At 33.6% G+C, this 15,785-nt stretch overlaps 1 protein-coding gene across 1 annotated transcript in view; it reads left to right on the top strand.

The window, feature by feature from the left end:
* The window catches only part of VPS13B (vacuolar protein sorting 13 homolog B), a 778,183-nt gene that overhangs the window by 56,845 nt on the left and 705,553 nt on the right, over positions 1 to 15,785 (top strand). Inside the window, exons 4-6 of the mRNA XM_029222782.1 lie at positions 1,907 to 2,074; positions 6,135 to 6,316; positions 11,471 to 11,645. Of these exons, the coding sequence (XP_029078615.1) occupies positions 1,907 to 2,074; positions 6,135 to 6,316; positions 11,471 to 11,645 (525 nt within the window). The remainder of the gene's footprint in view (positions 1 to 1,906; positions 2,075 to 6,134; positions 6,317 to 11,470; positions 11,646 to 15,785) is intronic.

The raw sequence follows: 15,785 nt of genomic DNA, 5'->3' as shown, positions 1-15,785 counted from the left end.
TAAATAGTCTTCTGTAGAAGTAGTCCTTTTTAGATACTTGTTTCTTTTACTTTGGTGATTTGGCTTATTCATCTCAGCATATATAATGAGAAACTGAGAGAAGATGTTAATAAGTAGATGAAAAATCCATCAGTAGGTTTTCTGTCAGTTACAGTACATTTACAGTATTATGTTTCTTTCGTTACTTTGCATTATATGTTTTCTCTGGTTCTGTCTCTGAGAGTTTTTTTTTTTTTTTTTTTTGGGGCAGGGGAGACAATAAAAACTCATAAACTCTTAAGAGGATTTTATGAATTCTCTATTGATGACAGGTTTTTCAGAAATAGGAAAACCAATGTTAGTCATGCTTCTTGACTTCTCAGAAACTGTTCATTTTTTTTTTTCTTTCGTGGTACGCGGGCCTCTCACTGTTGTGGTCTCTCCCGTTGCGGAGCACAGGCTCCGGATGCGCAGGCTTAGCGGCCATGGCTCACGGGCCTAGCCACTGCGTGGCATGTGGGATCTTCCCGGTCCAGGACACGAACCCGTGTCCCCTGCATCGGCAGGTGGACTCTCAACCACTGCGCCACCAGGGAAGCCCGAAACTGTTCATTTTTAACATCTCTCTTGAGTAGTGATAGCATGGGGGAAATATGCATTTTAAGGTTGAACATTTTGATACTTAAAATTTCTTTTGGAAGCGTAATTTGTTAAGCATCATTTTAGCATCTACTCTCGTAAAATATTTGTTCCCTAAATTTATTGATATTTTGTATGTTAATTTTATAGCATATGGTAATTGGCACTCTAAAAGCTGCTAATATGAGAAAAACTTGAACTTAATCATTCTACCTTTTCTATTTGTATCCACTGGTAATTAATGAAAGAGTTGGTTTTTGCAAGCATTTGTGGTGGAATAAATTTAAGTAAGCTTTCTTCTAGCAGGCTTCAGTGTAGGTGTTAACAATGTCAGTTGCTGACAGAAGTTGATTCTATTTTGTCAGTAAAGTTCTGGTTTAAAGAATACAAGCAGATAGTTATTTCATGAAATAGCTAAAATTTTAATTATTTTTTACATAGGTTTTATAGTGGAAAATGCATTTGAATAAAGTTTTTAATCTTTTTCTCCTTTGTCTTTTTAAATGCTGTTTAGGTTTAGTTTCACTTATATTTTCAATTATATTCCTCGGTAATATATCTATATACACATTTATTGTGTGAGAAACTTGTGAGATTATGAATTCTCATCATGCTTTATCTGTTTTCTTTCTTTCCCTACTTTTCTTCATTGTGTTCTTTTTCCCCTTTTTCTTTAATACTTTCTATGTTTTCTTCCTCAGTCATATTCTCCCCCTTTCCGTGTTTCAGTATTATACATTAGTAAGTGGAAATCATTGAATCCGTTATGATGGTCTTGTTTCTTCTATCTTTCTTCCTCCAGGCCTTGTTTTTGAATATCTTTATGGGTATTTAAAGTAGGAGGAGAAGACAGTAGCTGCAAAAAGAACCTTAAAGAAACTCTTTCCTCTTATGTATTGTATAATCAGTATATAGTAACATTGTTTCATTTGGGAAAGTGTTTATAAAATAGGCAGAAATCAGACAAAGTACTTGTAGATTAGGATAATCTTTGAATGGGATCTAGAATTATGTTGTTAAAAGGTATGGCTTCTATGGTTTCTCTTAGTATGTGAAACTTCATTATATAGAACTTCTTTGTAATGGTTTTTGTTGGGATGGATCTGCTACTTATTAGCTGTGTCTCTTTGGCAAGCCTGTTTACTTATCTGAATGTTAGTTTCATCTTTGCAAAATATGATAAATGATACCTATCTTTCACATATATTAAGTTTAGTAACATTTTAAGAATAATTATTTATTGATAGATTTAACTTCTAATTGGATTCTTTTTTCCCCTATTTTATAGGTTATGTGCAGAGTCTGATTAGACGAGTTGTAAATAACGTAAATATTGTTATAAATAATCTCATACTAAAATATGTTGAAGATGATATTGTTCTTTCAGTCAACATCACTTCTGCAGAATGCTATACAGTAGATGAATTGTGGGATCGTGCATTCATGGATATTTCTGGTGAGTAAACGTCAAGAAGAGTATAGCTTTTTCTATTGTTGAAACAGTTGTCTTGCATTCTGAACCTTTTTTTGGGCCACCAGGCTCCTAGATAAATCTAATGAAAGCTTTATGCCTTCAGCCTGGAAAAATGCACATATGTAAAATTTAGCATACAATTATATGAATTTTTATTCTTTCTTACCGGTCACTTTCTTGCTTCAAATATTATATATAGTATTTTACAATGCTGTGGGTTGAAGGAATAAAAATTAAATAATACTTAGTTAAAATTTTGAATGTTTGTGAAAGAGGAAAGGGGACATGTTGCTTTTGCATAGTTCAGTAATGGCAAAACAGTGTATCTGACTGATTTATGTTTTAGGTTTGTGTACTACAGAGCATATTTGGGATTTTTGGATAATCCCAAAGCCTCCTTTATTATGTGCTGCATTCTCCTTCTGCTTATAGTAAAAGAACTATTAAGTAATAATATAATTTAATAACTACCAAATATTTATTATTATTTTATTTATTATGTTCTACATGGAAGGTAGGCACTGTGTCAAGCCTTGAAATTAGAGCTCTGAAAAAAATAGTACTGTTTCCTAGTTTTGTCAGAAGACATAATAGTTAAATAAGGCACAACACTTGTTGATACATGTTCTGATAGGGTAAGCAGTGGGTATTTTTGGAAAATATAGCAGGGAGACTATTGTGAACACCTTTTATTTGTGACTCGCCATTGTACCTAATTGTTAAAGGTGCTGGCACTAAAGTTAAGACTACCTGAGTTTGAATCCTGGCTCTCCCAACTTCATAGAGATGTATGACCTTGGGTGAGTTACTTCACTTCACTGTTTCTTTGTTTCCTCAAATACATACCACAGCATAAAAGTGTCTTATACATAGTCAGCACTCAGAAAATGAGCTATTATTATTATTTAAATTCATTTTCTCAGATTCTCATTACAATTCCATAAAGTGATATCCTTTCTCATTCGTTCAGTCATATATTCATTTACTTATTTTAAGTCCTAGTTACAAGAAAGCAAAGTGAAATTGAGTCTCAAGGTTACTTAACTTGTCTTGTTAGGGCATACAAATAGGAACTAGAAGAATTGGAATACAGTTTTGTTTTTGTATGTTCTTTAATGTTTGACCTTCACATTTTAATAATGAAGGATAATCCTGATCTTGAAGCTCTGTTGTGAGGCATAAATAAGAGCATATGCAAAGGCCCAAATTTTGTTTCTGAGACATTTTCAATGCCTCCTTCTTATCCTCTGTGGAAATAAATATTTGGTTAAAATGCCAAAATAAAAAGTTATGAAAAACAGAAAACAAGCAGAACTGGATGATGCAGGATTGAATAAATGAGTTGAAATTTTAGGGGAAGAAATGCCATTTATAGTTTTTACATAGAAGTAAAGCAAATATTACTCTGGGAAGTTATTTATAATGAATTAGAAAGAGTCTTGGATTGGGAGTTAGGGGATCTTGGTTCATATCTTCCCTCCAGCACTAACCTGGTGCAACCTTGGGTAAGTCATTTGTAAATGTGAATTATCATTACTGCCAACCTACCAGTGTGTTTATGAGAGTCAAGTATGATACCACATGAAAGCTCATGATGATGGTGGTGGTAAAGACAGCAAAGAGTATTTTCCATTTATTGAGTGAGTGCTTGTTAACTGTTGTGCCTGGTGCTGTTTATGTTTTTTGTTTTTGTTGTTTTTTTAGTTAATTATCTTGTTTGAATCCTTTAGCTTCTGAGGTAGATACTGTTTCCCCTTTTATTAATTTTTAATGCAACATTTGGTACTTAAAAGGATTTATGTAACATACACTTGTTATAACACAATATAATGAACGCTTACCCTTTAAGTAACTAGAACATTAACAGTTTGCCCCTTCCAATGTATTTTTCCCTGTCCTGTTCCCTTGCTTCCTCCTAGAGTTAACTGCTGTATTAAATTTTATCATTTAATTGCTTTAAAAAAGTGCTGTAAAAAGGAATGAAGTCCTGATACATGCTAAAACATGGATGAATCTTGAAAACATTATGCATACATGTAAGCATTTCTTTAGGGCATATATAGTACTTAGGAGTGGGTTTGTTAGTTGGGAGGATATGCAAATATTTGCATTTTCAAAATAATGCAGAATCATCTTCCACAGTGCTTGTTAGATAGACATAGTTATTATCCTCATTTTATAGATTAAATTGTAGTACATTATGTAAAGTAAGTACCAGAACCAGAATTCATTTTGTATCTTTTTAAGATAGTTCCTGTTATATTTGTGTTGAAGAAAAATATTTTTCAAAGCTTAATAATTTCCTCTCTCACTGAAAAATTTTCTAGGATATCCTTGAAATATGATCACTTAATATTCTTATAGCATAATGGATAAGAACGTGTGCTCTGGAGTAAGCTTGTCAGAGTTTGAATTACACCTCTGCTCTTTATAAACTGTCTAACATTACAGATTATTTACCCTTACTGTGCCTTTGTTCCACAGCTTTTAAACAGAGCCATATAAATATTATAAGGTAATGGATGTAAAAGATTTAGTGTAGTGTTTAATAGCAAATACTCAGTGAATTATAATTATTATAAAGAGAGGGAAGGAAGCATCTAGCTGGTTTCTTTCATCTCTTGTCCTATTATGATAATTTCTTTAATTTATGTACATGTATATAACAGTAACTAAATCATTTATTTGATTTCAATTAATTTCAAAATGAAATTATATGGTGTTTGTTCTTTTCAACTAACAGACAAATTTGAAATTTATTGGCTGAATAAAACTTTACTGTTTTCATACATGTGCATACTCTTTATACTTCTTAAAAACTTAAATCCAAAAAAAGAGAAGATAATTAAATGTTGAATTAATTAGAGGTTGCCAGGATATATTCAGAAATAGAAAGTATAGTTTATTGTTTTGAAGATTCCCATGGCCATAGCATGTGGATAGTTGCTAGCTGAAAGTCACTGACCAAGTAGATTTGGGCCTAATGTTCACCTAGGAATTGCTTATTAGTTAGGAATAAATTTGCTAAAGGTTTTATTTTCTAGTTTGATACTTTACCAGCAATTGTTTCCATTTTTATTCCCTTGAAAACAAACCTTATACCATTACTGGTAATTTTGTAATTTCTTCATTAGTTATTATTTAGAGGTGTGCTGGCCACTAGAATATTCTGTGATGATGGAAATGTTTTATTTTTTACTGTCCAGTACCCTAGCCACTAACTGTATGTGGCTTTTGAGTACATGAAATGTGCCTAATGTAACCAAGGACCTGAAATTTTAGTTTTATATAATTTTAGTTAATTCGTAGGTAAATTTAAATAACACCGTATCGATGGTGGCTACCATACTGAAGAGTGCAGTTTTTGAGAGTAGCAGTAAGTTTTTCAGTGTAAAATAAATGTTAAATGAGCGACTGTTACTCAAAATATTTTTTTAATGTGGTTTTTCAAGAATTTTATTTATTTATTTATTTATTTATTTTTTGCGGTACGCGGGCCTCTCACTGTTGTGGTCTCTCCCGTTGCGGAGCACAGGCTCCGGACGCACAGGCTCAGCGGCCATGGCTCCCGGGCCTAGCCGCTCCGTGGCATGTGGGATCTTCCCAGACTGGGGCATGAACCCGTGTCCCCTGCATCGGCAGGCGGACTCTCAACCACTGCGCCACCAGGGAAGCCCAAGAATTTTATTTTATTATTGTTATTTAATATTACATTGCAGATAGTGAAATGTAGCAAAATTTTTCATAAAGTTTGTCTTAAATTTGTAGTTAGGTGTCAAGCAAATTGGGGGCAAGCTGCTTCGTTTCTTTAGGCTCTATTTGATTCTTTGTACATAAAATGGGGATTATTGTGCCTAAGGTTGTTGGAAGATATAAATGATATAATAAATGAAAAGTTCTTTTATAGGTTCTGACATCATGTATTAAATGTGCTATTAATCTTATTTCTGCTATTATTTTTATTACTGTTATACTAATAAATAATTGACTTTTTTTCCTCTAACTTTACTTTTTACTTAAAATGTTTTCCTTTCCTTTTTAGCAACTGATCTGGTGCTGAGAAAGGTTATCAATTTTTCCGACTGTACAGTTTGTCTTGATAAACGAAATGCTAGTGGTAAAATAGAATTTTACCAGGATCCTTTATTGTACAAATGTTCCTTCAGAACACGTCTGCATTTTACATATGATAACCTAAATTCCAAGATGCCATCTGTTATTAAAGTAGGTGTTTCTTTTTCTAATAGTTGAGTTGCATGTTTCTACCTTATTGACTTTCATGCATGCTAATTATTATTAAAAAGCAAAGAAGAAATTAACCTCATAAATATATAAACCATTATTTTTTGTAAAAATGTTTTATTTATAACTTTTATGTTAATTGTTACATATTATAACTTTTTGTATTGTGTGTTCTAATAGAGGTATTTTGGGGACACCTTTTTTTTTGTGACTGTAGTTTCTTTTTTAGTTTGTCCACCTGATTAGTGTTTTTCTCTTCAAGTAGATAGAAGAGATCATATCAAAAAGTGTATTTATATCCATGGTGGACTGAAGATCAATCTTTATTTCAATCCTTATAAATTGTTTATGTGATAGCAATAGTTATTGACCCTTATCTTTCTTAGGTAACTTTACAAGACTTAAATTTGCTTATCTAATATCTTAGTTTATTGGTTTAGGAAATTTTAGCTTTTTATCTGTGGTTTCAAAATGTAATTACAATTTTCTGTCAATGGGAATTTTTCAGTAATGTCTTTTTTTTTGTTTTTAGATGAGCTTTATTTATTTATTTAACGTTTTTATTGGTGTATAATTGCTTTCCAATGGTGTATTAGTTTCTGCTTTATAACAAAGTGAATCAGTTATACATATATCCCCATATCTCTTCCCTCTTGGTCTCCCGCCTTCCCACCCTCCCTATCCCACCCTTCTAGCTGGTCACAAAGCACTGAGCTGATCTCCCTGTGCTATGCGACTGCTTCCCACTAGCTATTTTACATTTGGTAGTGTATATATGTCCATATGTACACTACCACTCTTTCACTTTGTCCCAGCTTACCCTTCACCCTCCCCATGTCCTCAAGTCCATTCTCTAGTAGGTCTGCATCTTTATTCCCGTCTTGCCCCTAGGCTCTTCATGACCACTGTTTTTTTTTTTTTAGATTCAATACATATGTGCTAGCATATGGTATTTGTTTTTCTCTTTCTGACTTACTTCACTTTGTATGACAGACTCTAGGCTCTAGGTCCATCCACCTCAGTACAAATAACTCAATTTCATTTCTTTTTATGGCTGAGTAATATTCCATTGTATATATGTGCCACATCTTCTTTATCCATTCATCTGTCGATGGACACTTAGGTTGCTTCCATGTCCTGGTTATTGTAAATAGAGCTGCAGTGAACATTGTGGTACATGACTCTTTTTGAATTATGGTGTTCTCAGGGTATATCCCAGTAGTGGGATTGCTGGGTCGTATGGTTGTTCTATTTTTATTTTTTTAAGGAACCTCCATACTGTTCTCCATAGTGGTTGTATCAATTTACATTCCCACCAACAGTGTATGAGGGTTCCCTTTTCTGCACACCCTCTCCAGCATTTATTGTTTGTAGATTTTTTGATGATGGCCATTCTGACTGGTGTGAGATGATATCGCATTGTAGTTTTGATTTGCATTTCTCTAATGATTAATGATGTTGAGCATTCTTTCATGTGTTTGTTGGCAATCTGTATATCTTCTTTGGAGAAATGTCTATTTAGGTCTTCTGCCCATTTTTGGATTGGGTTGTTTGTTTTTTGATATTGAGCTGCATGAGCTACTTGTATATTTTGGAGATTAATCCTTTGTCAGTTGCTTCATTTTGTTCTCCAAGGTACTGGTAAATGTTTTTAATATGTATAGTTATTCTCTAAGTGTAAATCTTGTGTTCTTTTATTGCATAACAGTTTTCGGTACCTCTTGTCTGTCTGTCTACCTGTTTATCTGTCTTTGAAGAAGAATTCACACAGTGACTTGTGATCTTGTTAACTAAGTTTTAATGTGGAATGAATTTTTATTACTGAATTACAGGCTTTTGTACTATAATGGAAAAGCCAACCCCAAGTCTGAACACTGGGATTGACTACTGTGCCTGTTCGGGCATGGCTGTATAAATTATGTATTATTTTTACATTAGGTTTTTTTTTTTTTTTTTTGCGGTACGCAGGCCTCTCACTGTTATGGCCTCTCCCGTTGCGGAGCACAGGCTCCGGATGTACAGACTCAGCGGCCATGGCTCACGGGTCCAGCCGCTTCGGGGCATGTGGGATCCTCCTGGACCAGGGCACGAACCCGCGTCCCCTGCATCGGCAGGTGGACTCTCAACCACTGCGCCACCAGGGAAGCCCTACATTACGTTTTTTAAAACATAAAACACTTGCTATTTTATGTAGCTTTATTGTACTTAAGTTTCTATTTATATATGAAATACACCCATTTTTCTTTGGTAGTGCTCAGTCATGAGTATGTTTTTTTTTCCCTTATGCATCCTACAGTGCACATTGTTTAAATTCTGCTACTTTTCCCTTCTATTATTGAATTAGCTTCTTAGGCAAAGATAAGCATGGAAAAGTATTAATTCAGAAGTAATTATGCCACTGTCTCAGGACAGTGGACTTACTTTCCTTCTTTGACCTTAAATCTACTAGTAAAGTTGGGGAATGTTAAGGGTGGATTCAAGATATATTTTGAAAGCAAGTAATGGATATAGGGAACCCTTACTATATAAAAAAATCTTATTGATCATTAGTACAGATTTAATTGTCCATTCTAGGATGTGGCTAACTTAGAGGAAAGTAAAAATAAGTGAACTTGAGGAAAACTTAGTGTTGGCATATAAGTTTTTCTCAAAACTGACTAGCCATGATATTTTATTGTAAAAAGTACCTTTAAATAAACTTGTTGACAGGTGGTTTTTGACTTTTGTAATCACTGAGTGTGAGGTACCATTATTCTTAACTGAAATTAAATTTTGAGGTTTTTTCTTTTAGTACTACTGTGATGTAAGATTTACTGTTTCGAATTAGACCCATCATTCTTCCACCTCTTAGTGCTTGGAAATAAGTATTAAATGGACATGGTTAACCTCATTGATCACCTGAAAGACAGGGAATTTCCCAGAATGTTCCAGACACCCTAATTATTTGTCTAAGACTCTCACATATGTTCAAGTGGCTTTTGAGTTTATTTGTATTTTGGGTGGGCTTTTTGTAATTTTCTATCTTTCGTGAGTAATAAATATGTCTTTAGAGATGTTATCATCTATGAGATGTAGAGCTTAGGGTATGTAATTTATTTAACATTTCCCCTGTTTTTGAAAATTTACTTTTTCTTAACAGTTTTTCAGAGGAATGAAATTCTACATATAAATCTTTGACCACATCTCTGATTAATTCCTTAGGAGAGATTTCTGTAATTGCAAATATCTTATTAATGGGTTTAAACTTTTCTAAGCCCTGTAATCTGTACTGCAAAATTGTTTCCAGAAAGGTTTAACCAGTGTATGTGCTCATGAACATTAGGGGAGTGCCTATATTACACTCCTGCTATCCTTAAATATGATCATGTTTTAAAAAAGCCAAGCTGTTCAGCAAAAATAATACAAATTAATATTTATTTGATTATTGTCAAAGTTAGATTTTTTTTTTTAAGATGTTGGCGGTAGGAGTTTATTAATTAATTAATTTATTTTTGCTGTGTTGGGTCTTCGTTTCTGTGCGAGGGCTATCTCTAGTTGTGGCAAGTGGGGGCCACTCTTCATCACGGTGCATGGGTCTCTCACTGTCACGGCCTCTCTTGTTGCGGAGCATAGGCTCCAGACGCGCAGGCTCAGTAGTTGTGGCTCACGGGCCAGTTGCTCCGTGACATGTGGGATCCTCCCAGACCAGAGCTCGAACCCGTGTCCCCTGCATTAGCAGGTAAATTCTCAACCACTGCACCACCAGGGAAGCCCAAACTTAGATTTTTGAAAATATGTTCACTGGCCATTATTTTCTCTTTGAAAAATTCATTCAGGTTCTTTGTAAGTTTTTCTATTGTGGGTTAACTTTATTGATTTTAAAGATATTTACATGTATGTGTGTGTGTGTATATATATATATATAGTGTGTAAAGTATCTTATATGTTAAAGATATATATGTTGGTGTGTATAGTATTTTAAGCACATACATACATACATACACACACAGTTGACACTGGTTTTGCTAAGACAGTTTATCACTGGTGCTGTTGGTGCTGTATGGTATTTAAAGGGTATGGCAGAGAAATCTCAAATTGAGTAAGAGCTTGGCAGGCCTGCGGTGCCTGCCCTCTCAACCTGTCCCCCATTTCAGGGTCTAGTCAGTGTATGATTTTTAAGTCAGTTTTAAGAAACCTGTACTCATATTTGACTATGGTATTTTACACTTCCCCACACAACTGTCTTCCCCTTCAGGTACAATTTTTTGTGCCTTTAGCCCTAAAAATATGATGATTACCATTACTTCTTTTTCATGTTTCATAGACATTCAAATACCAGTTAGTTAAAATAAACCTTCCAAGAGACTTGACTTTATGGCTTAATTGGTTTTATTCCGTGTTTATCTCACAGCAGGAAATCATTACACTGAAGCTGTCTTTATATTGAATTGATGTCTCATTCTATAAGGAGAACTTAGATTGGACTGCTTTGTGGATAATAATTAATCTTATTTCTTATAACTGATTCATGTTATAAGTTTTATACTATGTTTAAATCTTTTATTTAAAGTTGGTTTGAGAAATATTCCTGATCATGTTTTCACTTGGTTTTCCATATTTGACAATAATCATTTTACCATGTGCATACTTAGACAGTTATAATGTTAGTAATTTACTCAGCAACATGTTTTTAGGATGTGTGTATTCTTTTTGGTTCATAAAGCTGAAAAGGGTGATTAAAGTCTTACTAAAATGACATGAAACTTTTATTCTTAGTTGTGACAGAGATTTTTATGGTGTTTGTTGGAGTACTGTCGTACTCTTAACGTTATAAGGTGGGTATTTTGGTAACAAAAACTTTTGGGAAAAGTTATCTGGAAATCCAGTGTGACTGTATCTTTTCATTATCATTTCTATTTCCACTTATATAGTTCGGATTAATATAGTTTCTATCTAAAGTGTATTGATCATCATAGAATAATCTGTTTAAATTCCTAAGATTTTAAGCTGTTATTTTGGCTTAAATATTAGAAATGTTGGGACATTACTGTTTCTCCTATGGTTTCCATTTTAAGACTTAACATTTCTCTACTTATGCTAAATGGTACTCCCTTTGAATATGCTTTTGTTGATGTTTTTGTTTTTTTCAAAATACAGATTCATACCTTAGTAGAGAGTTTGAAACTTTCTATCACTGATCAGCAATTGCCTATGTTTATCCGTATAATGCAACTTGGGATTGCTCTTTACTATGGAGAAATAGGAAATTTTAAAGATGGAGAAACAGAAGAGTCTGCCTGTCACAATAAAGATATGTTAGGAAACATTGCAGGTAAATATAACAAAAACTTTTATTTTATAACTATTGTTTTTACAAAGTGTTTTTACTATTGTGAAACTGCGAAAACTACAACATTAGATTATGTTTTGCAGTGTTCTAATATGATGGGGTGTTTTTTTTTTTTTTTTTTTGTGGTACGCGGGCCTCTCACTGTTGTGGCCTCTCTCGTTGTGGAGCACAGGCTCCGGACGTGCAGGCTCAGTGACCATGGCTCACGGGCCCAGCCGCTCTGCGGCATGTGGGATCCTCCTGGACCAGGACACGAACCCGTGTCCCCTGCATCGGCACGCGGACTCTCAACCACTGCGCCACCAGGGAAGCCCCATGATGGGGTGATTTTATTTTGCTTGTTTGACACTAATTTTTTTCTTTCCTACATTTTGCATACTATTCTGACTTTCTATTTTCTACATGTTAAAAAGAACTTGAATATTTATAATAGGTATAAGTGTTTGGAATATACATTACGTAAAAGTTAAGGCAGTCCAACCTCAAGATTTCTTAGTAAATTATAGTACAGTTGACCCTGAACAGCATGGATTTGAACTGCGCAAGGTCCACTTGTAGACAAATTTTTTTCAGTAAATACGTACTACAGTACTACATGATACATGGTTGGTTGAATCCTCAGATGCAGAAATGTGAATATGATGGAGGGTTGACTGTAAAGTTATATCTGGATTTTCAACTTGCACCTCTAACTGCCTTATTGTTCAAGGAACAACTATATTGATAATTTTTCTGCAGGGTCTCAGCAAGAGTTATTATAACTAATTAAGTTATTTATACTTAATTATTTTATGTAATTATAATTGACTATAATTATGTAATTATATGCTTCATTGAAGGATACCTACTTAATTAATTGGAGCATTACTTAATGAAGTATATACTTCATTGAAAGATACTTAGTGGGTTAATTTCAGTTATTCAATTCATTATACTTTTACCAAAGCCTACTGTGTGTAAGACATTATTGCTGGGAATGTGGTAGAATGTAGAGATAAGGAAATGTGGGAAAATAGAGACAAATTCTCTTCCCTTAAAATCTTAATATACAGTGGAGTGGACAGACATGTGAACAGTTAGTTAAGCATGATGTATGGTAGAATGATAAGATGTTTGTTTAATAAAAGTATGAGTGATCTGAAGTAGAAAAATGGTGCACGGGATGATTGGCTTTGACTTGTGTTGGGTCTGAGACTCAGGAAAAATTTGGAGAAGATGATGATTAACTTCCATAGTTTGAGCCTTTAGAAAAGGGCATTTAAAACTTAGGAACAAATAATCTTATTTAAAAAAGGGCAAAAGACCTGAATAAACATGTATCCAGAAAAGATATACAGGTGTCCAACAAGCACATGAAAATATGCTCAATATCATTATTCATGAGGGGTAATGCAAATCAAAACCACAGTGAGATACTGCTTTACAGTCACTAAGTGGTGTAGTTATAATAAAAAAGACACATAATAAGTGTTGGCAAGGATTTGGGAAAATTGGAACCTTTATGTATAGCTGGTGGGAATGGAAAACAATCTGGTTTGTCAAAAAGTTGAACATAGAGTTACCATATGAGCCTAGGTAGGGTTCTATTCCTAGGGCTATATGGCAGAGAGTTGATAACATATGTCTAACATAAAAACTTGTATGTGAATGTTCATGGCAGCATTATTCTTAATAACCAAAAAGTTTAATAACCTAAATGTCCATCAGCTGATGAGTAGATAAACAGTTGTGGTGTATCTGTACACTGGAATATTATTCAACCATACAAAAAATGAAATACTGATACATGCTAAACTTTCAAAACATTAAGTGAAAGCAGCCAGTCAAAAAGGAACATGTTGTATGATTTCATTGATATGATATGTCCATGATAGCCAGTTCTGTAGAAGCAGAAAGGAGATTAGTAACCTGGGCTTGTGGGGAGGAGGGAATGGAGAGTGACTGCTAATGTGTAGAGGTTTTCTTTTTGGAGTTTCATGTTTCTTAGAACGTGAAAATATTCTAAAATTAGATAATGATGATGGTTATACAACTTTGTGACTACCCTAAAAACCACTGAATGGTATACTTTTAAAGGCCAGATTTTATAGTATTTAAATTATAGCTTAATAAAATTTTTTATCACCTTAAAAAAAGCTTAGGGAACATTAATAAGCATATGTAGATATAAAACATTTTATTTCATTTCACACTAGGCAGCGAATTCTTGTTAGACATTGTTCCTGTCCTAGCGATTCATTACCTAACACCTAGAACAAAACCTAGCATATAGAAGCTGTTCAATTCATTTTTTTTCACCATGCTATTATGATAAATATTAAATATATAGAAAGGTTGAAGGAATATTATACAGTGAACACCCACATACTCATCATCTAGATTCTACAATTAATATTTTGTCACATTTGCTGTATCATATATCTGTTCATCTAACACCATTTTCTCTCCATCAATTCAACCAGTTTTTGATGTCTTTCGAGGTAAGTCATGGACATCAGTATACCGCACCCCTAGACTTCAGCAGCATATCATTAACTAGAGTTTATATTTATTGATGGTTCTTTTTCTTTTTCTGAAGATTAAATTCACAAGGTGAAATGCATAAATCTTAAGTATACTATTTAAGAAGTTTTGAGAAATGAGTATGCCTTTGTGATGCAAAACACCCATTAAGATATGGGTCATTAACATCTCACCAGGTTATCTCATGCCTCTTTCCAGTCATCCCTTGCTCCAGCTGCCTGCCCACCCCCACTCCACTCAAGAAAACCCTGTTCTGAATCTTTAAAAAACCGTGGATCGGTTTTTGCTGTTTCTGGAATTTCATATAAATAGAATCATATAGTATGAATTCTCTTGTGAAAGGATTCTTTCATTAAGCATAATATTGTTTTTTACTTTTAATTTTAAAAAGCTTTTTATTAAGATAATTTTTAGAGCAGTTTCAGATTCGCAGCAAAATTGAAGGATAGGTACAGAGATTTCCCATATACCCCTGATCTCATACGTGCATAGCCTCCCCCATTGTCAGCATCCCCTCCAGAGCGATACATTTGTCACAATTGAGGAACCTACATCATTATCACCCAGAGTCTATAGTTTAGTTAAAGTTCACTCTTGCTGTTGTACATTCTATGGGTTTGGACAAATGTATCCATCATTATGGTATCATACAGAGTATTTTTACTGCCCTAAAAGCGTTGTATTTTGGGGATTCATCTGTGTTGTTGTATATATCAGTATTTCTTTCCTTTTTATTGCTAGGTACATTGTATGACTATACCATATGAATATAACATAGTTTATTTAGCCATTCCCCTGTTGATGGATGCTTGAACTATTTCCAGTTTTGGTTATTATAAATAAAGATGCCCTGGACATTCTTCTGGAAGTCTCTTATAGACATGTGCTATTCCTTCCCTTGGGTAAATGGCTAAGAATGGAATTTGTTAAGTTTTATATATATATATATATATATATATATATTTTTTTTTTTTTTTTTTTTTTAAGAAAATACCAGGTTGTTTTCTCAAAGTGGTTGTGCCATTTTACATTCCTATCAACCATGTATGAGAGTTCCAATTGCTTCACATACTTGCCAACATTTGTTGTTGTCAGTCCTTTTTACTTTTAGCTATTCGGATGGATATGTTTTGGTAGCTCATTGTGGTTTTAATTTGCACTTCCCTCATCAATTATTTTGAACTTTTTTCATGTGATTATTGACAATTAATATATCTGCCTTTGTGAAGTTTATGGTAAGTATTTGCCTATTTTTAAACCATTTTTGGGTTTTATTACTGATTGGTGGTTCTTTTTTTTTCTTAATTTTTTTTAATTTGGAGTATAGTTAATTTACAATGTTGTGTTAGTTTCTGCTATACAGCAAAGTGAGTCAGTTATACATACACATGGTTCTTTATATATTCTGAATTCAAGTCTTTTGTCATATACATGTCGAATACACTTGGGGAGTATTTTTTGCTGGTCTGAGTTGCCTAATTCATTTTTAAATACGTGTCTCTTGAGCAGAGTTTTAAATTTTGATCAAATGTATTTTTCAAAATTTTCCTTTGTAACTATTCCTTTCTGTGATCTAAGAAGGTGAGTAGGTGTTTGTTT

The sequence above is a fragment of the Monodon monoceros genome, unplaced genomic scaffold (assembly GCF_005190385.1).
Source record: "Monodon monoceros isolate NGI ecotype Baffin Bay Population unplaced genomic scaffold, NGI_Narwhal_1 Super_Scaffold_14, whole genome shotgun sequence".
In the NCBI taxonomy this organism is placed as follows: Eukaryota; Metazoa; Chordata; class Mammalia; order Artiodactyla; family Monodontidae; genus Monodon; species Monodon monoceros.
The sequence above is the reverse complement of the archived record's forward strand: the minus strand, read 5'-3'. Positions and strand labels throughout refer to the sequence as shown.